General features: G+C 34.9%; 2 protein-coding genes across 2 annotated transcripts in view; one reads left to right on the top strand and one right to left on the bottom strand.

Annotated features, from left to right (window-relative positions):
• The window catches only part of LOC145676333 (uncharacterized), a 58,709-nt gene extending 53,150 nt beyond the window's left edge, over positions 1-5,559 (top strand). The window contains exon 3 of the mRNA XM_081747173.1: positions 5,484-5,559. Coding sequence (XP_081603299.1) covers positions 5,484-5,517 — 34 coding nt within the window. The 3' untranslated portion in view covers positions 5,518-5,559. The remainder of the gene's footprint in view (positions 1-5,483) is intronic.
• A 2,422-nt stretch (positions 5,560-7,981) lies between these two features.
• Positions 7,982-26,468, bottom strand: part of LOC145676335 (uncharacterized) — a 203,786-nt gene continuing 185,299 nt past the window's right edge. The window contains exon 3 of the mRNA XM_081747176.1: positions 7,982-9,800. Within this exon, the coding sequence (XP_081603302.1) occupies positions 9,791-9,800 (10 nt within the window). The 3' untranslated portion in view covers positions 7,982-9,790. The remainder of the gene's footprint in view (positions 9,801-26,468) is intronic.

Below are 26,468 nucleotides of genomic sequence, written 5' to 3'. Positions count from 1 at the left end.
TTAGATGTGGTAATTTGAATGTCGTAAGAAACTAACGAGTCAACGGTATGATGTCATTATCAAAATTGCGATACTAGATGTCGTAACGATTGATGTGTAAGGAGAAAAACGTGAATAATGTCACAACCAATCAGATTGCTTCTTACATCACGTTTCGGCTCATGATACATGATGAAAGCTGTGTTTTCATTGGTTCTCCGTGATGTCATTGATTCATTTCCTCGTTTCTGATTGGCTGATAGTGTTGTCACTTTATAGTTGAACCGTTTTAGATCTAAATAAAATTCTTAATTTTCATTTTCAAGTCCTACTTCCACGAAGATCGTGAATGAACGTAGGTGTACTTCTAGTGACAGCGTGACTTTACTCCGTTTTTTGAATTTGAGGTAAGTATCAACCGCGTTTTCTTAACATCAATGGAGTGTTTTTGCATGAGGATAACATTGTTATCACTGTTTTTTATGTAACATGAAATATTTTAGCAAATGGAAGAATAACCCTCACTTACTTGACCGGGGATCGAATTAGGAATCCCACACATTAGAAGTAAGCACGAGAAATTTGTTGATTTTGGTTTAGCGTCCCTTCAGTAGTGGGGTGCTAGGAATACAGCTTAATGTTGAATTTGAGCGCATACTGGGTGTTGAACCCGGGCCACATCCCACACATTAGAAGTAAGCACGAGAAATTTGTTGATTTTGGTTTAGCGTCCCTTCAGTAGTGGGTCTAGGAATACAGCTTAATGTTGAATCTGATCGCATACTGGGTGTTGAACCCGTGCCAGAGGAGCGTAACGCTAACCACTTAGCTCAGTTTCTGAAAAGTTACCATTAACGTAAACAAAGAAACTACGCACGAATTTGTTCCCTACAACGTGAGACGTGGACTTGCAGTTTAATGTGGGATCTGATCTCCCGCCGAGAAACGAATTCGAGTCTTTCTTGTCTTAGCTCGAGAAAAGCAAGCACATGAGATGTTGTTTTCGTTTCATGTTCGTCATACGTTTAAAGTTCAGTGTCAGAGGAAAAAATGCTTACTACTACAATGATTCTCTTAGCACAGTTAGAAAAACAATTTCATTCATTCTTTTTATCACTACATAAACTTAGGTCATTTAAATGTTGATGTTGGTCCCGAGTATGACGACAATAAAACGTTTCAGTAGTAGAACTATTTGAGATATGATCATTCTTTTAGGATTGATCGTGTAGTCATTTTGATAACGTAGTGATCTCTGAATTCAATTTTAAATCGTGCTTTTTTTTCTTCTCGTTTTAGATATTTGTTTTCTTTGCCTATTCCTTTTTTGTTTTTACCTTACCTTTTTTCCTATTTGAATATGGCTACTTCTGGCTTTACTGTCTTGCGAGAAATCAATAGACATTATCGGCGTTTTAATCTTGAAGGACGAATGCTGGAAATTCAAATCAATGCTCCGGCCAGTGGCACTGATATTGTTGAGTGGGTTCAGACCTCCTTTCAACAGATGTTGGATTATTTATTGGAAAACGTCGACGAATTATCGATGGTTGGATTGTCGATTTTATCCCACGATGAGAAGAACAAACCGTTTTATTTATCTTTCCGGCGTGCAAGTAATTTGACACTGGAGACTTTATGGGCATCCTTTGATCGCATCCTTCAAAGTAACGATAGTTTTCTCATGAACGAACCGTTCATTGTACATTTTCATCATGTGGATGTGCCCCGTGGATTTGGATTGGTGCGTCGAGGTCTTTTATCAAACGACGAATTATTAAAGTGCAAGAAAGGCATTCTACGAGTAAAAAACACCGACAAGAAATGCTTGGCTTATGCAATTGTGATTGCTATTGGACTAAAGAAATATAAGGATACAAATAAGAAACTGTACAGACAATATCACAACCAGAGAAAGTGTGTTGTTCTCCCAGCCGTACATGAACTTTTGTCCAGATCCTCAGTGAATTTAGAGCATGGGGGATCCGTGGAAGAATTACGACAATTGCAACGCTACTTAACCGATTATAAACTTACCGTATACACCAGTTTTTCCGGAGAAGATATTCTGTATGAAGGGCCTGGTGGCGAAGACAAGATTCCAATCAATTTAATGTGCATCAATTCACATTATGACATCATCACGTCATTAACGTCTGTTTTTTCTACCAACTACTACTGTGCTGCATGTCACAAAAAATATGATTATCTTAATAGACACGTCAAGAACTGTTCGGCCATGTGTGAAAAATGTTTGCAGAAACCGCCATGCAGTAAGACCAACACGGAGAAGCAGTGCCCAGAATGCAATCGTGAATTTTATGGTGAAACATGCTATACAAATCATCTGACTGTACCATACCATAAAGGTCAACCAATATGCAAGATGGTGAAACAGTGTGCCAAATGTCTACGCATTTATTCGTTTGTCCGTACAGGGGAAAGAAAACATGATTGTACTGATTATTTTTGTAATGTGTGTCGTAAACACGTTACGTCTACCCACCAATGCTACATGAAGCCTGATACGACTCAATTAAAACCTGGAGTTCCATCAGTGTTACATGCCAAGAAGGCTATGATTGTCTTCTATGATATCGAAGCCACACAGGATACTTTCTTCGATGAAGACACGTTCATTCATAAGCCCAATTTACTGGTGGCCCAACAAGTATGTTACAACTGTGTTCAAGATGAAGATATACATCATCCGTGTGAAGTTTGTGGACAGCGGGAACATGTTTTTCAAGATGATCCGATCAATGCCTTTCTTGCGTATTTACGTCAACCACGACCCCACATCAAACTTATTGTATCTTTGGCACATAACTGTAAGGGCTATGATGGTCATTTTATTCTTAAATCTTTAGTGGAAGAACATGAATTGAAACCTACTTTGATCTTGAACGGAGCAAAAATTTTAAGCATGAAAGTGAATCACTTATCGTTTATTGACTCTTTAAATTTCATGCCAATGGCTTTAAGTAAATTATCCAAGGCATTTCATTTACCAGCGACCAAAGGATATTTTCCACACTTTTTTAATACTGCTGCAAATCAAACGTATGTGGGAAAATTACCGGACATCCATTATTATGGTGCAGATGAAATGGAAGTGGATGAACGAGAGAAATTCATGACATGGTACAACGAACACCAGAACGATACGTTTATTTTCCAAGAAGAATTGGTAAACTATTGTGTCCAGGACGTCAACGTACTTCGAATGGCTTGTATATCTTTCATGACCACTTTTGAACAAGAAACTCACGTCAATCCTTTCCTGGAGGCTATCACTTTGGCGAGTGCGTGCAATTTAGTATTTCGACGAAATTTCTTAAAACCCAATACTATTAGCATTCTTCCTGCACGAGGATATCGTCACAGAAACAATCAGTCACGGATTGCTTTGCAGTGACTTGCCTACATGGAAGAAAAAGAGGGTCATTCAATTCTACATGCGGCCAAAGGCAAAGAAGTTTATGTTGCTGGTTTTCATCTGGACGGCTACTACAAAGATCCCGACACTAAAGAGGAACACGTGTATGAATTTGAAGGGCGCAGATTCCATGGATGTCCTCTATGTGTCCCTACAGGCCGTGATCAGCCCATTTATGAGAACTCCGAAGAAACAATGAACTATCGCTACGAGAGAACACAGCGTAAAATGAAGTTATTACGATCCATGGGATATAAAGTACATGAAATGTGGGAATGTGAATTTCGTCAAGTGTTAAAATCCAATCCAGCATTGGCCTCTTCTTTAAGCACACATCCTTATACTAATAAGACACCATTAAATCCAAGAGACAGCTTCTATGGTGGCCGTGTTAATGCCATTAAATTGTATCACGTCGCAAATGAAAATGAAGGCGAAGAAATAAAATTCTTGGATATCGTCTCCCTGTATCCTTATGTGAATAAATGTGGACGGTATCCAATAGGGCATCCACGAATATATCTACAGGGAGATCCAGAAATGCCCGACATTCAAGATGTCAACGGATTGGTCAAGTTGAAGATTTTGCCTAGCAGAAATGTGTTTCATCCAGTGCTGCCATTTCGCTCAAATAAGAAGTTGTTGTTTCCACTTTGTGCTGCCTGTGCCACAGCATTAAATCAAGATTCTGAATGTACACATTCGGACAGTGAACGAAGTCTAACAGGAACATGGGTGTCCTATGAAATTCAAAAAGCCATTGAACTTGGGTATCAAGTCATTGAAATTTACGAAATTTGGGATTACGACATCACCGTATATGATCCAGAAACCAAGACTGGCGGATTATTCAGCGAATACATTAACACATTTTTGAAATCTAAGCTGGAAGCTTCTGGATGGCCTGCCAATTGCGTCACCGAAGAAGAAAAGCAGCAGTATATTCAAGTGGTACAACAACGGGAAGGCATAACTTTAGATGCAGCAAATATAATGACAAATTCAGCACGTCGTAGTCTTGCAAAACTCTGTTTGAATGCCTTCTGGGGACGACTCGCTATAAGAGACAATTTCAGCCAAACGACCATCATTAACGACCCCAAAGAACTGTATCAGAAATTAACTGCTCCAGATATAAAAGTCAACCAAATTTTACCTGTTAACGATTCGATGTTATACCTTTATTGGCAGTATGAAGATGATGTTCCAGTACAAAATCACAATGCTAATGTTGTCCTTGGAGCATTTACAACGTGTCAAGCTCGTCTGGAACTCTACAAATATTTAGAACTGCTGCAAGAAAGAGTATTATATTTCGATACAGATTCCGTGATATTCACGCAGCGACCATCACAGCCCACAATAGAACCAGAAGTATTTCTTGGTTCAATGTCAAATGAACTTGAATCAATTGGACCAAAAGCATACATTAAAAAATTCGTGTCTGGTGGCCCAAAACAGTACGCCTTGGAAATCTACAACCCCGACACGAAATCAACCAGTTATGTATGCAAAATTCGTGGATTCACACTCAATTATACTGCAAGTCAAAAGTTAAATTTTAATAGTCTGGAGCAAATGATCATAAATCAATCGAGTGAAAAAATCTCCATTAGCACGCCGCACAAAATTTACAGAACCCACGATCATCATCTTGTCACAAAACCTGAAGAAAAGAAGTACAGTTTCAACTATAAAAAACGCCGATTAATACCAGACACATACGAGACATTGCCCTATGGGTATAAAAAAGCCAGAACAGAATAACAGCCATATTTTTCCCTAATCCCACCAACATCACTTCCCAAAGACGAGGCAAAGAATCAACGCAACACGGGACATGCTTCAACGATGCACGAGCGGAAACAAAACTCAGATGACATCACCTTGCAGAAACCCGTGGAGAAAAAAAAAAGGAATTCACGTACGTCACATTTGCGTTTCTTTTCTCACCTCACTCTCTCTTGATCAGTTAGTTCGATGTTAATAATCTGTTTTTCTTCTTTCACAGGAAACAAAATAAATATTACCATGTATATTCATATGTTTTATTTTCTCTTTACAGAATTTGTACCCGTCACGGACACGTCTTCCTTTGAAGAAAAAAGAAATTCTGTATTCTGTTTCACATGCTAAAAATAAATGTACAAAAACATGATTCTGTGTTTTTATTTCACATCCTAAAATCAAATTCTTTTTCCTGTACTGCGATTTCAATTTCTTTTCTCTGAATCAGTTTACCGGTAAAATAAATCAATGTTTTGCGGAAAAAAAATCAAACTAAATTTTTGTTTCAGAAAATTTTTTGTGTACGAAAAAAAAACTGATTCAGAAAATTTTTGTGTACGAAAAAAAATGTTTTCAGAAAAATTTTTTGTGTACGAAAACAAAATTCTGTTTCAGAAATTTTTTTGTGTGTACAAAAACAAAAACTGTTTCAGAAAATTTTTTATGTACAAACAAAATTCTGTTTCAGAAAAATTTTTTATGTACAAACAAAATTCTGTTTCAGAAAAAAATTTTGTGTGCAAAACAAAAATCAGTTTTCGTCACGAAACTGCTCCGACTAAATGAATCGATTCATTCTGATAGTGTTGGCAACACTGGAAAAATTTCGGTAAGTATCGCTCAGGCACTGAGTTACAGCGAACACAACTAGATTCGAACCAGCAACCTTAAATGTCTGATTCATCTCTAAATACAGCCAACTAAACAATAAGATTATGTGTATACGTCAATGCTTTGCACTGAGTCAGCAATGTTTTCTTCAAGGTCAAAGTTGCACACGAAGTAAAAAAGATGACAACACAGATCTTCTATCTTTCTATATGAAACATAAACCTAGTGTAAACTGCTCGCACTGAAATGTGTAATGTAACATAATCTGCTCGTCTTCTTTTCATACGCGAAACTGTTCGCACTGAATGGAGTACGGCGGCTCAGCGCTTGTCCCTAACGAGTGAGGTTCCTGCTTCAATCCACAACGAAGTAAGTTCATGTTTCCTCCTATCATTTTTCATCATCGTTTCAAGGGGACGTTAAACTCAACATTTCCAAGAATCGAACTCGGGACGATTCCAAGGTATCCATGTTCACTCCTAAAGCGGAACAAAATAGATCACAAAGTGCTTATCAAATTTAAGGAAATCATTTTAAATATGCATCCATATAACGTAATAATGCTCCAAAGGGAACGACAACTCCCAAAATAAATCATTGTACTCTATTATACAACGAAAATGTCTCGTGAAAGATAATAGGATAAGTTAAAAAACGTCCAAATTTTAATATTTTATACTCATCAAAGAGTACGAGGTGCGATACTCCCCTCCCTTCCTCCCCCAACTCCTGATGTAAATCAATGTGATCTTATGTGTCCTGAGTGATCCCTGCCCCCTGAGTAAACATAAGCAAAACTTTCAATAGGTAATGCAATCCCGGGGCAAAACATCTCTAATTCATTCGCTATGGTCCATGTGTGGGGGTCCCAAAAGTGAAATAGGGTCTGCCCGACGTCAAACAAACACATTAGCTCAAACCAAATACCTCTACTTCATTCGCACCAGTAAGGAAGGTGGTGGCTCAGTGGTAGAGCGTTCACCTCTGCTGTATGGGGTCCCTGGTTCAAAGTAATTTTGTGGTAAGCAACAGTATGCTCCAGTTTTCCTCCCACACTTTCATTCCTTTCTCATCGTCACATTTAGCCTAATCGTGGGACGTAAACTAAAGATTTCATTTGCACCAGTGTTAGTCCATCTCATCAAAGGGATAACAATCCGAACCGCATGAGCTCCTGCCGGGAATCGAACCCTGGTCTCCCACGTTAAAGACGCATACGCTAACCGGTTAGCCACAAAGGAACTCCAAAGTTTTCGAGTTTCATATTAATACTAATACTAATTTATACTATTACTGAGGTCTACTAATTCATAATGTAATAGGTCATCAAGAAAGAAATCAAACCTTGTTTTGGAAATTTTATACTCATAAAAGGAAACGAAACAAGCCATCATAAGTTCCAAGCTAAAAATCCGTGTTCAGTGACGTCAAACGAACATATTAGATCGAACCAACTACCTCTAATTCATTCATACCAGTAGAGGTGCGGTGGCTCAGTGGTAGAGCGTTCGCCTCTGCTGTATGTGGTCCCTGATTTAAACACCTCGAAAATAGTTTTGTGGTGGGCAACATTATGCTCCAATTTTCTCCCACACTTTCATTCCTTTCTTATCGTCACCATCTCCTTTAGCCTAAATGGCATAAGCGTGGGACGTAAAACTAAAAGATTTCATTTGCATCCGTGTTAGTCCATGCATAACAATCTCCAAATTTTATGCCATAAAAGGGAACGAAAACATTTGTAAACCTGTACTATTTCATAACGTAATGAATCATCAAGACCATATTTTTAGTAATTTTAAAGAATCATCATGACCTCTGATCCAATACTCCCAATTCAATGACGTCATAGCAGGACCAAGGTACCTCTGATTCATTCGTACCAGCGTTCATGGCCCCTGAATAAGCATAAGCAAGATTTCAATAGGTGACGTAATCCCGGCCAAAGCATCCCTAATTCATTCATTATGGTCCATGGAGACCCAAAATTGGATTATTAAGAGTGAGGCCAAGTCAGGCCCTTACTACTCTCAATATGGACCAATTGAATTGATCGTCCTCGGAGATTGGCACCCTCCCATTGTCTCGAATCTATGGATATAAGTATATATTGGTAATGACTGATATGGCTACCCGCTATATTATTGCCAAGTCAATTTCCAACGTTTGCGTCGAAGAAATTTCGGAAGTCACATACGAAAAATTAAAGTTTGGTATCCCTAAGCAAATTTTACTAGACCGTTTGTCTGCCCACAAGAGTAAAATAATGGAAGAAATGGCAGAAAAATTTTGCATTACTTTAAACTTCGCCGATAGTGGAGTCCACTTTTTATAGGGCAGGTGGAAAGAGTAAACGCAATATTGCGAGACCATATTCTCGATTTACTTTGCAACCATCAAGAAAACGAAGAACGATTTACAGCATTAAAGGAAGCTCGTGATATTGCATACAAAAACTTACAGAAACAATACAAGAATAAAAAGACGCTATATAGAAAACAAATATAACGAAGAAAATTTTGTTCCAGATCAAAAGGTATTAATTAGGGAGTAGGACAGAAGCCTGGAATGCCGGCTTGTGTTTGAAACAAGTATAAAGTAACGGGCCAAATATTAGAAAAAATAAATGATGATTCATACAAGATATGTGAACGAGAAAAAACAAACTCAAATTGATACCTTTGACATTCGATGAAAAATATATAATAAAACATGTGACGTCTAAGTCAAAAGAAATATTGATCACCGTATGGTAGTATTATTGCTTTCCTTTCCCGAGCGAGTGGGTGCGCAAAGCTGAAATATCTTCTCAGAAATATAACATCTTTTAGACATTCAGGAAATGGGATGTCTTTTGAAGACAATAGTGCCATCGGTAATCCAATATTTCAATCAAAAAACAGTTTTGGCCTGAAAAATGATTAAATTTAGCTATCATTAAAAAGGGTTTATCAACTTGAAATTTTAAAATTATTTCTGTCTGTAATTTTAGGCTGTAGACTCGGATTTCGCTAACCGATTGTAGGCTGGTTATAGTGAAGGATTAGAAATAATTGCTGGCGAATGTACGAACGTAAGTAAAATTTCAATGAGATAATGTAGAATTCGTGGTTGAATTGGAATTTGTAGCAGGCATTTTAAAACATCAAAAAGAGAAAACATCTTAATCACATGTAAATGTATATATATTAAAGTAACATTGTAAACAAATGAGTAAAAAATAAATTTATATTTGAACAGAAAACAATTATGGTACTCACCTATGTATAATTCCGTTTGCAAAAATTGTAACCACTTAGCCATCCAGCATTATTCCAGCGCGTAAGTCCATTACGCACCAACTCACAAAGTTTTATCACTTTTATGTCACTTTGTTCGGTTTTCCATATAGCTCAATAATAATTAGTTATATTTTGAGTCTTATATAAACTATGTCAAGCATTATGTTCAGCAAATGTGTGGGGGACTCATAAATAAACAACGCACAGTAGATCCCCTCCCCACTACACATTTTGTGATGAATGGTGCTCAGAATGGTGGTGTGTACGATTCGGAAAATAATATCTACGAATTTGGTGATAGCTTGGCTCATCCATAGGGATTTGGATGAGGTTCCATAGGTCTCATCCATCACTGCGTAGACTTTCGTACTTACTGGGGTGCAAGAACCTCGTCACCGCACCAGGGCCGTAATAAATATTATTGTGCCCACGTAGGCCTAATTCAAGATCTTATAGAAAGTACTGTAGTGTCTCAAACTAAACTAAAAAAGAGAGCAAAACAGAAATAAATTGAAACTATCAATACTTGATAATCAATAAAATTAATTAAAATAATAATTGAAGTTATCAATTAAATGAATAATTATTGATTGATTAATAAGTTATTAATTATTTAGCTACGACGAATATTAATCCTGGGCTTGAATATATGCTAAACATATATGTTAGCTGGAACTCAAAATGAGAGTTACAATAATAAATCCAGGTTGAGAAAATCGATCAAATATTCGATTTTAGATGCTGTACTAACATAATTTAGAATAGATAATGGTTAAACATTCATACTATTTATAAATTAAAATACCATTTTGTGTTATTAATTTTATTTGATTTTCTATTTGCACGAGCTATATGGTACCAACAAGTTAAAATTGTCAATTTAGAACCTACAACCTAGGACCTAATTCATGATAAAATTAATTAATTAACTACCTCGCCTAATATTCCATACATTTTAGTTATACTCACAAGGGAAATATGAATGAGCTCATATCGAAATCTACCGTAAAATTTCACTCAGAGGAAGTCCCACAGAAACACCACACACAGAAAAGCAGCTGCCGTTTCGAAGTGGAATTAACCAAAATCGCAGATTCAAATGTCGCTTATCCGTGTCGACAATTGCACAATACGTTCAGTACCACGCCTTGTAAACGGCCTGTTAATATAAAGTCAGAAACAACATGGGTACATATTATACCTAAGGGAAAGTCGTACGGTAAGGCGAACGTTGACAGCAGCCATCTTGAATTCAGGTCAACTTTTGTAATTAGGAATAGGCAATATGATACAAGATTTTGGGCTAGAATTTAAGCAGAATAACAATGATAGTAATAGTTTTAAGATGTGTGCATTTGGTAAAGTTACAGGCAAATTTATTGTGTATGTTTGCATGTGAACAACTCCCGAATGAAGCATCTGTCCAACAATTTGTAAAATACAAAAATATAGGAAACACTCTCTATATTTTTCCAATTTGTTCCAAATGTTGTTGAGCAAAGCTACACAGTTGTAGGAGATTAGTCGGCAAATTTGGTCCAAATTGGTTGCATAGGAGCGGAAATAGACCAGATAAAACGAAAATTTAGACAAATTCGCTGATAAAATCGTTATATTAAATGCTGCATGTGCAATTTTCCTGTTTTCTGTCTCATTTCTGCTTTTTTATCGTCCCTCATTAAAATGTATTGAGGAACTATCAAGTAGGAGTTGCATTTCAACAGCGACAACTTATTTTTGGATAGCTGCTTCATTTGGGAGTTGTGCATATAGAAACCTACACATTAAATATGCCTGTAACTTTTCACTAAATGCACGCATCTTAAAACTATTGCTACCATTGTTTTTCTGCTTAAATTCTAGCCCAAAATCATATATCATATTGCCATATTCTTATTTACGAAATTTGACCTTAATTCATGATGGCTGCTGTCAAAGTCCACCTTACCCTACGACTTCCCCTTAGGTACAGTATGTACCCACATTGTTGTTATTGACTTTTTATTATTAACAGGCCGTTTACAAGGCGTGGTACTAGAAGTATTGTGCAATTGTCTACATGGATACGCCACATTTCAATCTGCGATTTTGATTACATCCACTTCGAAAACGCAGCTGCTTTTTTGTGTGTGGTCTTTCTTTGGGACTTCCTTCCTCTGAGTGAAATTTTACGGTAGGTTTCGATATGAGCTCATTCATACTTCCCTTGTCAGTTGTACGTATTTCGTTACAGAACATGCAGACTCGTAAAGTCATTTTCATCGTGATATTAGTATCAGGTGCTTTTATCGCCCTAACATCATATTTGAAATATGCAGGATCACGAGAGACAAAAAACTAAAAAGAACAAAAATAAAGAATAGAGTTAACGACCCCGGCAATGCATCGAGCATATATACCATCAATGGGCAAGTTGTGGACAAAGACCCTAACCCTATTCACATTAATGACCATATACCATCAACACTCATGCCTCAACATGATTTCCTTCAAACGCATTCTTGCACAACTCAAACCGACCTACATTTATATTCACAAGGTCAAGGCTTATCAGGGTCAAACACTGACTATTTGAATAAATTTTCTTTCAGCAACACATCACAACAAAATTTACAAACCACTTTCTCTGAAGATTGTTCCTTACCCGAAACTGAATCCCTACCTCCTCCCCCTTCCGAATTTTTCTGGCCAAAACACGAACTTTTATTAAACACGAAGAGGAACCACTCCGATACGCAAGAGTTCCAACAAGTGACTTCAATTGTTAAAAACGACAAAACTGTAACACCGTGTGAATGCCTTTTACTAAAAGACTATTAACTAATCTTGTGAAAATATATAATCATCCCACAATGATAAACTTGCCACGAAACAAGTACCAAAAATATTTTTAAGCGTGAACCGAAACGGATCTAGTTCTCGAACCTAGCAGAAAAGACTGTAATAACTCAGTTATCCTCCTGGCAATGAGTATTTCTTCTCATCACCATGCAGGTGCAACCTTCATCATGAATACTTGCGCCATAATTAGCAACGAGTGAATAAATTAGTGAAATGTGATATTAAATAGTTAACTGAAAATAATGTTTCAAGTGTAAGATTTTGGACGGATTTCCTTTCCTTTATCATACACAATCTTTCAGTCATTTACACACGTGTAATCTAAGATCACTAAACTCTATATCTAATAAATTTATTCAAAATGAACGCAAAGTTTCTCCCTAAATTAAACATCAATCTCGTTGTTCATTACTAGAATTAGCTTTAGTTTTCAATGCACATAACTTTGCCTAACTTTGAGGGGCATGTTCATAAGAGAAATTTCAGATAGTTTGGTCTGGTCTTCTCTCTCTAGCTACAATCCCCACATTCTATTTGGATTAGAGTAGACCAGGCTAGTAATATATATATAATATAGTATGCAACCAATATTTCTTGCCCTGGACCTGATGATTCTCAATCCAGTTGAAAATTTTTTTCTTTCTTGCCTACACCCGAGCTTAAATGTCATCAACATTGTCGTCTAGCAGCTTAGTGCTATGAATTTAACTCTAATCTAGATTACTTGAAACATTTTATTTTTCACATTTTCTCATCTTTATGCCGATGGAGGTTGAACTCGGATTTCAGCGCTACCAGCAGTGTGATTATTAATCCCAGATCATCGAAAATTATGGATTCGATACTAATGTAAATATTTCAATTATTTTTTAAATTTCAGAACTGTCCATTACCTAGGATTTCTAATACGGACTAAAAGTGGATTTAAATGTAAATGTAAATATTTCAATTATTTTTTAAATTTCAGAACTGTCCATTACCTAGGAGTTCTAATACGGACTAAAAGCGGATTTAAATGTCCACTGGATTTTTCCCTTTCGTCTCAGGACCTCAGAAAATATGGATTCGATACTAATATACGGTATTTCTTATTTTACAAGTTTCCTACAGGCTACACCTACTGATGTTTAGTGGAAATATTCCCGGTGGAAAGGAAAATAAAAATGGGAATATTCATGTTTTTTCCGGGCATATAAACTCTCAGGAAGGAATTTATTTCTATTTCTTTACCGTATTTTCCAAATTATAATAACAATGTGAATAATTATTTTCATTTATTATCATTTACTTCTAGCATTTAAATAATTTGGAGCTTCAAAGAATTGAAATTTGTTGACTGTACTTTATAGAACTAATTAATAATATGATTTCTTAATTTCCATCTCCATTTCCACTACAAAGTAGGAAAGTTTATAAAAGAGGAAAAAGAACCAACTTGTAACCTGGAAATTTTGTAGAGAATGAGATGAAGTACTATTAATACACCTCTAGCTATCGTCAGTAATAGATGTCAGTTTGTGTGCTGTCAGAAGAAGAAACAAATATTGAGTAAAGAAATTCTTCAGTCGTAAATACATATATATTTAAACTATAATATTTACATATCAAAATAGGGTTGCTTTTCACGATGAACCTTTTTGGGAAATTTTTGTAACGCCAGTTACGTTGTTCGAATTAGCCTATCTTCGTAAATTAGAGATTTAATAGTGCACAGTAAGAACACAAACGAAGCACAGTGTACAGCCACCAGCGAATGTATCTTGCCCGTAAGTGCTCTAATTCCATTACATGGGGTCCAGATAATTTGCAGTTGTGAGAACGCCTAGAGAGATGCAATCCAATTAACACGTAACCTTCCTCGGCATTGACAGCAGTTAGCACTGAGTAAGGTCGTTATGCATATTGTGAGTAGGTGACGCACGAAACAATTCTCTATTCTAAGAAGAATCTCTATAGTTCAGAGCGTGTTGTTCAATGATCATCATATGTTATTCTCAATATTGCTGTCTATGTATTGTATTACTTCCACTGTATTTCAAAAAGAATATACATATTTCGAATGCATATATTTATTACATTTTAAGACATACGAATTTGAAATTTTACACACACATTAACGAACCTCTCAAGTTCAGATTGTAGTTCAATGTTCAAATTACAGATGTTCAATATATCCTCTATCAGCGACACGAACAATATCACATCCATACCCAAATTCCTCCCGTACTCGGGCAAGCATGTCATGCGTCACTGATGTTATGACAGCACGGATCCGGTTCTCCAACTCTTCCAGGTTCTGTGGGAATTGTGGTATATAAACGTTGTCTTTAACCAAACCCCACATGAAGAAATCACAGGCTCACAAATCCGGTGACTGTGGAGGCCAGCTGAAACATGCTAAGTCACCAGCTCGTTGACGACCAATCCAACGGTACGGTAGAGTTCCATTCAGATATTCAAGCAGTTGGCGACACCAGTGAGGGGGTGCGCCGTCTTGTTGAAAAATGAAGTTGTCTTCGTGCAGCCTCAAAAACAACCAGTTTTGTAACATAGCGAGATACTGTTGAATGTTAACCGTGTTTCCATTAAACAATTATGGGCCGTAAACAGATGATCGGGACATCGCACAGAACACATTGACTTTGGGCGTATTTCGTACATGTTCAATGACTGCACGTAGGTTCTGTAGGTCCCAAACTCGAGCATTTTGTTTGTTTAAACATTTTGACCACTAACACGGAAAGTCGCTTCACCACTGATCACGATGCATTGTGCAAAAGTGTTACATTGTCAATAGCATCCGGAATCTCGTTACAAATACCATACGTTTGCGTTTGTTATCAGGACGTAGAGCTTATAACAGCTGTAACTTGTACGGCTTCATAACCAACCGGCGTTTCAAAACACGTCACATTGTTCTTGTCGGTACTTGTAACTCCCAACTGGCACGAAGAGTTGATTTTGAAGGATTACGTTGGAAAGCAGTTTCAATTGTTGCAACATTTTCTTCACGAACACGAGGGAGAGCAGGACTGTTTCCATTACATACAGAACCTGTATGTACAAACTGTCTATACCATCTGCGAATGTTCCACCGATTCGGTAGATCAATTTAGTACCTCAACCTCAAACATTTTTGCACTGTAATCACGGAATTGCACTTCGCGCAAACTCGAGAACACAAAATGATTGCTGCAAAGTAGTCATTTTAAACATATGACGGTTACCAAGAAAGACAGAAGACAATTGACATTTATCGGCTATTAATATAAACTAGACTGTATTCGTTTCTCCAATAGCCGAGTCGAAGCGCAGCGATCGATAGTTCGGACAAAATAATTCCTCGTAATACGTATATTCTTGTTGAAACAGGTTGTATACTGTATGTTTAGGGAAGTAAAGATACTAACCACACATTAATTAGAAAATGTTTGAAAATAGATGAAAATATCAAATTTTAAACAAATGCAGGAAATAAGTTTATAAATCGTTGTCTCCATTAATAGAACTTCTATTCTCATTCCAGCATCTTTTTCTTTCTGGAGAGATCATCTTGCTTGAAGACTTATTTAGCACTGAAATTGAAATTGAAACATTTGAAAAAGGTTAAGCCTGAAGGAAGTATGAACCCGGGTTTAACAAATAGAAGTACAATACGCTAGCCACTTACCTACCACGTCACTTCATTTTCTACCTAGCTAATACCTAATTGAAACCGTTTCATTGAATACTATACACAAGATACTAATGCTCGTGTAACGAGACGTTACTTATGTGAGTGTCACAATGACGTACTTCAAATTACGTTGTTTAACTTAAAAACAAATTCCAAAAACGCTCCTCAGTGAGGAAAATATCACCAAACGTTCTTCAAGTTGAGATTATGTCACCGTTATTACTTTTTCTTTATTGTGAGATATTGTTTACGTAATTGATATTCTAATTCTAATGTTTCATTATTATTATTATTATTTATAATATTCTACTATATAGTTAAAGGAGCAGTTCGACTTAGAAATGCATTTTTTACAATTTATTTTAATTTGTAGAGTTTAAAATTCTAAAAGAAATGGTGTTTGTTTGATCGCGATACGTTCAGTCGTTAGAGAGTAACAGAGGAAGAAAGATTTTGTGATGACGTCATAGGTGGGCAAGGAGCGAGAGCAGGCTTACATACTACACAGTGCCAAGCATTTCCTTTGTGAGAGATGCAGTGGCACGTTCTAAGTGCGGTTTCCTTTTCCAGAACTGATTGCAAAGACTTACAAGTATCGTCTACATGTAGAAAATGATATCTGATGGTGGCCTGTACAAACGTTTTTATAATATTATAATACGTATCCTATAAAGCACGAGTTCAGCGTTTCAAAAAAATCAAAACCAATATGTAAATAAAGGCGGACGAGATTGCTGCAACACCTAAGTACCTTTTCTTTAACCATTCTTCAGATTCCCAAACATAAGTATGTTCATTTTCACTTTTTATTGCAATTTTTAACGCTGACCCTATAATTTTTTGCTTCAAGGTATATACAGGAGCGCAACATATGAGGCGACAACGAAATAACATCTGTAAAATTTGCCAGGATACGAAAAACACTTCACCGGTTAAATTTCATTTATTCATAGCTGTCCGTGGAACAACTCTCATCGCCCGTTTCATCATCATTGTCACATGATACAGAGCAATTAAACGATGAACCAATATCTTGAGGAACAGTCATCGTCACTGATTCCTTCTACAAGTCGGTATATTTCATTCCTTAATTCACATTGTATAGCTTATTTCTACAGCAGTATCTTCAGAATATGAGTGACGTCGTCTCTATTACCCTCTAATGCCTCGTCTTGACTACAACCGTCAATTACGTCTTGTACGATATTTGTACGTTGGTAACTGGACATAGATCGGTGCTTGTTCAATGGCTCGGATTTTAAACCTTTCAATAATATACTTGGAACAACCTTCTTTCTCAGTTTGCGTGTAAATAATTATCCTGGCATTAGCCAGAAGTGGATCTAGACGGTAAAAACTCGGGAGGGGGGAGTCAGAACCCAGACTATTATATGTATATCATGTTTACTAAAAAAATCAAAAAATATCTAAATAATAGCTTAAATCAATGTTGTCACCTAAAAACAGGGGGCCTAGGTCCCCGGCCCCAGCTTAGATCCGCCACTGGCATTAACTTTTCTCTCAGTAAACTTGACTTCTCGAAGGCAGGCTCTTCAAGATGTCTGGAACACGAATGATTTTATTTGGTACATTTTTTCCCCATTGATTTTCTTGAGCCATAATTTATATCGATCTGGTGATTTCTCACGACTTAGAAAATATACTTTACGTCCTCAGCTTCAATTGCACAAGAATTACAAACTAAAACACAGCACGTGTTAGGAATTTCTACTTGACAAACAGCACGCGCTGTACTAACACGTGTTTTCTACTTCACAGTAGTGTTTCTTTCAGAAAAAATCCAGGGGAAGGGACGCTTAGTATTCGAAGAGCCACATCATTTTTACACAGTACTATTATATTTAATACATTAAGAATGTATTATTTTGGTCTCCACCGGGGGAATCTCTCAGAGCTCCGGGAGACAGTGCTATCCTAAAAACATGTCTGGAAGAAACAATGTTTCGCACAACAAACGTAATTACTGCTCTCTCTACTCTTTTTTATATTAATGCTATAGGAAAAACAACTAAAAAACTTCCCTCAAGAATTCAACACACAGCAAGACTGCTAACAAATCCAAAACACAAGCTATTAAATCCAATGCACTATTAAAAGTTTATCAGCTGCATACAAAGGAGTGGTTGCTGACTCACATTGAGTTTCTCGCGTATCCCACCCGTGACGTCACCACTTACGATTCATCGAAAACAAGTGTCTGTAGAAGCTGAACGAGACGGCCTATCAAAATATAAAAAATACGGGTCTCTTATTTTTTGTTACTCTTTCTATTGCACCAAACTTGTTTTTAACTCGAACTGCTCCTTTAATATTCTTATAAATTCTAGGGCAAAAGGAGGAGAGTAAAGTCAAATAGTCGAAGCTATTCATCGAAAGAGGAAAGATACATGTCAGATGTTTCTTAGGTTTACACATGAACGCAATATTATTAGCTGTATGGATTTAAAGACAGAATTACTTTGTGGCACCAAGAAATGGAGTATAAATATTTGTTAGCTGATAACGGTGATAAATTTTGTTTCGCCCTTCTTCCAGGAAGAAAGGTGAGGTGATATCTTAAATAGAAACAATCTCCTTACTAGAGTTGTAAGTTCGATCAATATTTGTAATTTGTGCAGAGGTAGGAACAATTCCTACCAAATTTTAGCACCACAGTCCAAAAGACGGTGTGCGACCTCTCAGTTACGAAACTAAGAGGCGACTACTGAATGATTAGTCTTATATGTTGCAGGAGGACGATTACTTTTCGGTTTCTGCCATAAATATATCGAATAGTAAAATGTCAATAATTACTTGGAGCATAAGTATCGGGCTATTTGGAACGTTCTGTACCCTAGAACTTCATAGAGTAATACAAGTCAAATACAAGATACTGGTATTAAAAATATGGGAATTCGATCTGTTGGGTTCAGGGAATTGTAATTGTAATAGTCTTCTTCACAACTACGTTAATTCTTTCCTGAATATGAAACAAGAGACTTTAGGTTTTCCTGTTTGGTGTCAAAGCAAAGGAAACGATTTAAATTATGTTAAAGACTGTTATAATGCACATAAACTAATATACTTAAATCAGGAAGAACAAACACTGCCTTGAGGTATATTGCAATGCTATTCCTTTACTCATTCTATGGTAAATGCTGACAAGAAACAAACTTATTACAATCCTCGATACGTAACGAATCTTTTTCAGTTATCTATGAGCACCAAAGTACGAAGTAGACAACGCAATAGTTATTCGAAAACATCTTATAAACATATAAAAACGTTGAAAACGAAAAAAAAACAGTGGAAATTTTCAGACTTTATCTTTGCAGTGTTTATTACGTCATGACCAAGGCTTTGGTTTCATGACCTATTGATAGTTGCGGGAGAAAACGACGTACTATACTGTTACATGAACAGTTCTGCAAAGACGAAATGAGGAACATAAGATTTCCATAGAACCAGATTTCAGTGAGCTAACTAATGAAGTTCCGGAAGGGTGGGGAAATTAATGTGTTAATAGGTTTGCGAGCAAAATATATAGTTACCGTTTAAGCGAAATTGCAACAGGAAAATTAGATGTCTACAATATTAGGGGTATTACTTTATACAGTAAAACGCGGGAAGAAATTAATTTTAACATTCCGTTGGTGTTAGGTACACCATATTACGAATCACATGTAATATCTTTTTTTACGTAACAGCACCATTTTCTCTCCGAGGACTGTACGTAGCATCACTTCATGATTTGAGCCTAACGCTTTGACAATGGACACATTTGGCTCACCATGAGAATAATCATTCATTGGCCGATTGGTCTAAGTATTATTCTTCAAAGTCCCATTGTACACTAAATTGTTCTGCTTATGCCAGTCAAATAATAAATTCGACCGAAATTGATGTGATACCGATCACGACATATTTTATTTAAATACATTTAATGGATAATTGGCAAACAAGAATTCTTTATCGTTAGTAGTACACATCTTTCCAACTAGAATGCTCGAAAGATTTCAACACAATTTCTAGGGTTATTGCTTACATACTGACACGAAGTTTACTAACGTAAGAACACAAAACAAATCCACTAAACATGGAAATCGCGTTGTGTGATACATTGGAATTAATGATTTCATCATAAATCATAGAGCTATTGCTGATATTATGCTCACACGTTATTTCTTACGTAGGTACACCAAGCAAAATCCACTAAATACAAAGATCAGGCTGTGTAATTAATTCAAATTGACGACTCCAACCACGTATCCCTTGTAACAAAAAGATACAGATCAATTGTTGAAGAAACGTATTCGTTTTTCTTATTTTGTAGCCTGCATGGGTAAATCTTTTGCTGGTAAAATTATATTAATATCACTTCAAGCTTCATTATGATTCTTAATTCAAACTTCGTAGAAACCATTTAGCTGTATAAGATTATATATGGTAAATTCTATATGGTAAATTGGTAATCTTGGTATATGATTTCATCACAACACGTGTGTTTAGAAACTAGACAACTAGCTATGGTGACGCTATAATAAATAATATCTCGAATTATTCTCGTTTGTGTTTACGTTATAAGCGGATGTGATGCAATTCTGATGACATGGCATCAACATGTCATGTAGTATTGACCATGATAAAATTGTGTTGACAAATCATTTTGTTCTAAATAGTTCCCGTTCTTTTCGAAACGATTCTATGTCAATGAGTGGAAGAATTTACAAACTTAAACACTATCGAAGTAAAAAATTTCAAGCAAAAAAATATAATAAACAAAATGTTTAAACTAAAAGTATTCAGCAATATTTTGAAACTAAAATTTTTCAAACAAAACTTCGAATCTAAAATTTTTCAAACTAAAAAAAATTCAAAACCAAATTTTCAAACTAAAAAGATTTCAACAAAAATTTTCAAACAAAAATTTTGTTGAACACAAACAAAATCTCCAACTATAAATTTAAAACAAAAGTTCTGAAACTCAAATTTTCAAACTAAAAAATGAAAAACAAAAATTTGAAACTAAAATTTTGCAATGAAAAGCTTCAAGCCTAAATTCTGAAAAACATAAGCTAAAAGTTTTCGAATTAAATGCATCAAGAATGATCACGTTTCACGGTTAAGCGTCAAACTTTATCAAATTTTAACTATTCGATTAACAAATACACGGTATTCACATTTACACATGAGTGAAAAAAACGTTGAATAGAAATTATCAAACTAAATTTTTAAAGCAAAATTTTCAATCTAAAACTTTAAAGCGAAGATTTTTTAATTACACATTTCAAAAAGAATTAAACAATAATCGAAAAATGTTAAACAAATGTTTTAAAAATGTAGGCATCAAATACTTGAAAGTGATAAACTAATCAGATTCCACAAGAAACAGTGGTGAGCCAATCAGGGACTTCAATAGTAACTTTTCCAATAATGAGCCAATCAGATTGCACCACAGTAGTAAGTGAGTTGTGAGTGAAGTTCAAAGTGTTATTCCATAGCATTTGATTTGTCAGGTACCATGTGCTAAAATTTTGACGTTAGACGATGAGTCATAGCCTTAATTTAAGATTTAAAGTGTGAAATTTTTAAGGTTACGTATCAGATTTCATGTCCATAATTTAATGCTAGAGGTAAAAACCAACCAATCAGGGTTTTACCAATAATCTATGAGTTGTGGCAAACACTAAAAATATTATTTCATACAAAACGAGTATTTAATTTATCCTATTGAACGTAAAGCACTGCACTCAAACTTCGCGCCTCGTACTAGAACATTTACCGAATATTGTTTAGCACAATTCAAAAAAATCAAGGATATGCCACTCCCAATTCTTTTAAGAAAATGCATCAATATATATCTTAGTCTTAGAATTAACAATGTACTTACCCATATAACCACATGTTATAGTTAGTATCATACCATGTATGTAGTATCATACCATAATCTTTTTATAGTATCATACCATGGTTTTCTTACGCAAGCAGCTCTCATTCCTTCACAAGTACTGTAAACCCAACCATTCGCTACAGAACAATAATCACAAATGTATGTACTCCTAAATTTTGTTAATGACTTACTACCACAATTACTGTATTTTAATGGTCTAGAACTATAATTTGACATGTCCTTTAAGGTAATTATTGGATATAACTTTACCAACTCTTCTTCCGTATACAAAAATTTAGGTATTAACATTTTCCATAAACCAGTAACATTATATACGTTGTTTTTATCTTTTAAGTATATCTTACTAACACCCCGAAAATACCAATTAAATTTATATTTAACTAGTGCATCTAGTTCATCCTCATGCTTCTCAAAATAATCAAAAATCTATTGTGTATAGCTTCCATATTTATCTTAAAACAAAACTTTTATCAATATAAACCATAAAAGCACTTAAACTTAATAATATTTAATCATTTTTAATCATATACATAACATCACTAAAAGAATACCCTTGATTTAGAAGATTTAAAACCTTAACACAAAGATGACCACATATAACTGAATTAAAATCTTGTATTCGTTCGTCATTGTAAAATAAGTTTTCAGTACCAAGATATTGTGCCAGTTGTTTAGGAGGAACACCACCATAAGAATCGAACACGTACTTTATGTTGATATCTTTCCAATAGCATATCCAATGAGTACCAATGTTTTCTGATTTATCATGGTTAACTATACCACACTCATGTATATAGGGTTTCTGTGGAAGTTCATCACTCATAAATACACCTCTAAATCGTTTTATCTTTAATTCTTTAACCAACCTCTCTATATCGAAGTTGGTCAATGGTTTTAGTTTTTTGACTTCTTTGGTTTACCTGCTCCCTGCTTTTCTTCTATAGCCATGTTGTGTCTTTTTTGTTCTTCAAGTTCTTGTTTATTCTTCTTAGCATCAAGTACAGTTTTAGTAATCGCTGCTGCACCACCTGCTAATGAGCCAACTGCTCCAAAACTGCTAAAATGGCCGGAATTGTAAAAATAAAACCACCCATATGTTCTTTCTTAATCTTTTTCATTTGTGCAGTAGTTAGAGTTAAATCCATTTCTTTACCTTCTTTAATTTTCTTAGATATATCACTAAGTTGTTTCTTTGTTAATACATGATCAATATTTAAATCCTTTAGTTCGTTATAAGGAACACTAAACATACAACCTTTAATAAAACACATCTTCCTATTTATTAAAGAGAAAATCTTAGTTTGTAAAAGTACAGTCGTTATTGCTCCACCAAATTCAATTAAGGAATCATTCTCATCTGTTATCCTTATCTCAAAATTTTCAACCTTGTCTTTGGATATAGGGAAAAATAATGGATAAGTAGGCTCATAAATAATACTATGTTTAAACTCGGCATCTGTTTTAAATGATGCTATATTTCCTGTTTCTCTATGTGTGTATTCTGTATCTTTAACAAACATACAATCTGCTATATTACAGTGAACATTAATTGTATCGAATGGGTGAAACTTTGGTGACTTACTTCCAATATGTGTTTTGTTTTACATTAAACCCGAGGACAGTACCTATACCCCCAATTGTAACATCATTACTATGTTTCTATTTTAACTCTATTTCTTAAATGATCTTCTGATAATGTTATGTTGATGGATTGAGATTTTAAATACTCATTAAGTGATATTAAATTATATTGCCCTTCTGGTATAAAAACTTGTCTATCACTATACGAGAAACTGTTTTTTTCTGTTGTTATGTTTGGAGTTAGATATGTACTGTAAAACCCAACTAGTCCTATACTTAAATAGTTGCTACTGTTGTCTAATTCGTAATGGAGTTTCTTCTTTAAAACAGAAGTATCACTCGTTAACTTAAATACCTTAGCCATTTATTATATAATAAATGAATGAGTTTGATCTACCTAGAGATATTCCAAGAGAGAAAGTGATCAAGTTAATAGAAGATGTCATTCAAAAGTTAGAATACAGTTTAAAGAAGAAAAAGAGAAAACTACGAATTGTTAGATATGCATACTACACTTTGATTACGTTATCGGTTATACTTTCTGCAACAACTGGGTTTATTAATATTTTTATACCTGTAACAATTTACTCAATATTAACAACGTCTTTTCCAACTGGAAGTGCTCTTATAACAGGTTTATCATCTAAGTTAAACAGAAGCAAAAGAAAAGATGAATATAAAACCATTGGCACTTGTATTAACTCATTTAAAGAACAGTTAGAGATGATAATAACATTAAATGGTGAAATGGATAACGAATATATAAAAGATACTCTGCTTAAGATCAGAGAACAACTTAAAGATATAAGATCATAAAAAGTTGATTTTCTCTATAATAAATGAGTAAGAAAACTATTAATTGGGATGTAAAAGAGATGATAAAAGAAACAACAGTTAAGAAAAGAAATGGAGAACTTATACCTGATGATATTCGATGTCTTATAGTGGGTCCATGTGGGTGTGGTAAAACTTTTTAGTTATTTAATTTTTTATTACACCCAGATTGGTTAAACAATAATTACTTCTATATATATTCTAAAAGCATGAATCAGCCAAAGTATGAGCAGTTAAAAGATCGATTTGAAAAAGCAGAACTAAAATTTAAGAAGCAAATAGCAACGTTCTTAAGCGGTAATGATCGTATTGTACCTATTGATGAATGCGAAAAATACTCTATAGTTGTGTTTGATGATTACATTTTAGAGAATCAAGATACTGTTAGAAATTACTTTACAAGAGGTAGGCATAGACATTTAGACTGTTTCTATCTTGCACAAACATATTCAAAAGTACCTAAACAGCTTGTAAGAGATAACGTTAACTTATGCATATTCAGATAAGATGATACTAATCTTAAACATGTGTATAATGAGTTTGTTGGAGGAGATGTCTTATAATAAATTGAAAGACATATGTTCAAAATGTTGGCAAGATGATTATGGTTTTATAGTAATTGATATGACAAGGAAGGTAAACAATGGTAAGTATAGGAACAAGATAAAACATTTCTTAAACGTTTGACTTTTTTCACGTTTATTGATGTTCTTTGACGTTTATTGACGTTTGTTCGTTTTCTATATAATAAATGGATGAGAAAGATATTAATAAGAATATCAAGTTAAAGGAGTTCTTGATAAAGGGCTTCAAATCTTGGAAGAAAGAAAGAGCAGGTATATATGATAAATTTAAGACGCAAGAACAACCTGTAATTGATGCTATTCAAAACTTGGGAAGTGAGATAAAAGAAGTAGTAGAACAAAATAAAAATCAAATAACTGAACTTCTTCCAGTTGTACATAAGTCGGCTTCAATAGATCTTAGTCTACTAGAAACACCTAAAAAGATAACTTATGATAGTTCTCCAAGTAGTAGTGATACGCCTATAACAGGAGAAATAAAACAAATGAGAAAACAAATTAAAGACAAAGTGGATGGAGTAGAACCTTTAACAACAGCACAGTCATTTGGTAAGATTGCAACGAAATATTATAGTAAAAGAAATGATACTGTGTTTGGAATAAGAACTGTAGAAGAAGATGGAAAAATAATAAACAAGATAGGAAATTTGGAAGTTAAAGTGAGTTGTGATGATTTGATAATTAATGGTAAAACTTATAAAGGAACAGAAGGTCTATGGGAATTATTAACGATGAATACTAATAAAACCATTGAAGATTATGACGATGACGATTTTGAGCAGTACAAGGAAATAATAATAGAATCAGATGCTGCCTTGCAAAAATATAATAGAGATAAAAAAGTAGCATCGAATAGAGGTTCTAAATACATTAATATTATCAAGCCTATTTGGGATAATTATATTAAACCATCTTTACCTCCAACTCATAAAAGGACTGGTGAAGGAATTAAACAATATACAGAGATACCTAAAGAATATATAAGGATGGATGATGTGAGAAAGTTAATTGATCGGTTAATAGTTATAGATAGAGAAGAAAAGGCTGGTAATAATAACTTTTATAATGAGAAAGTAGGTATAGTGAGTATGATTAATAATAAGCTTTCACAATTTATTCCTAATGATCCAAAAGGTATAGGGTATTTGACTAAGATCTTAAATATATTACCACCACGATCCTGGAATGATGAGAAGCTTGGGAAAGGACTAATGAATAAGATTTTAAACATGAAGGGAATATCGGAGTTACATATACCAGGCTTCAGATTTTGCGGGCCTTTTACGATGCTTCAAGAAAGGTTAGAGAGAGGTGATAAAGGTATTAACCCATTAGATGAGGCTTGTAAAGAACACGATATATACTACAGAGACAATAAAGATACAGAGTCAAGACATATTGCAGATAAGGAACTAGAAACTAAAGCATGGAAAAGAGCATTTAGTAGTGATGCGTCAATTGGTGAACGATTAGCTGCTTTTGGGGTTGGTACTGCTATGAATGCTAAGGTTAAGTTAGGATGGGGATTATAAGTTTTTAATTGTTATTATATATGATTCTTTTATGGGTATATCCCATAAAAGCGTTGTTTCAAGATTTCCTTTATAATAAATGGATAGTGTTGAGAGTTACGAGTTACAGAGTTTTAAAGCTAACACAAGAACATTTAATAATTTGAATGAAGCTAACAAAGATATTGAGTTTGATTTCGATGTGGGCGATG

Source organism: Thermobia domestica (genome assembly GCF_964235325.1).
Source record: "Thermobia domestica chromosome 7 unlocalized genomic scaffold, izTheDome1.hap1.1 SUPER_7_unloc_1, whole genome shotgun sequence".
Taxonomy (NCBI): Eukaryota; Metazoa; Arthropoda; class Insecta; order Zygentoma; family Lepismatidae; genus Thermobia; species Thermobia domestica.
This window is presented reverse-complemented; position numbering and strand designations above follow the sequence as displayed.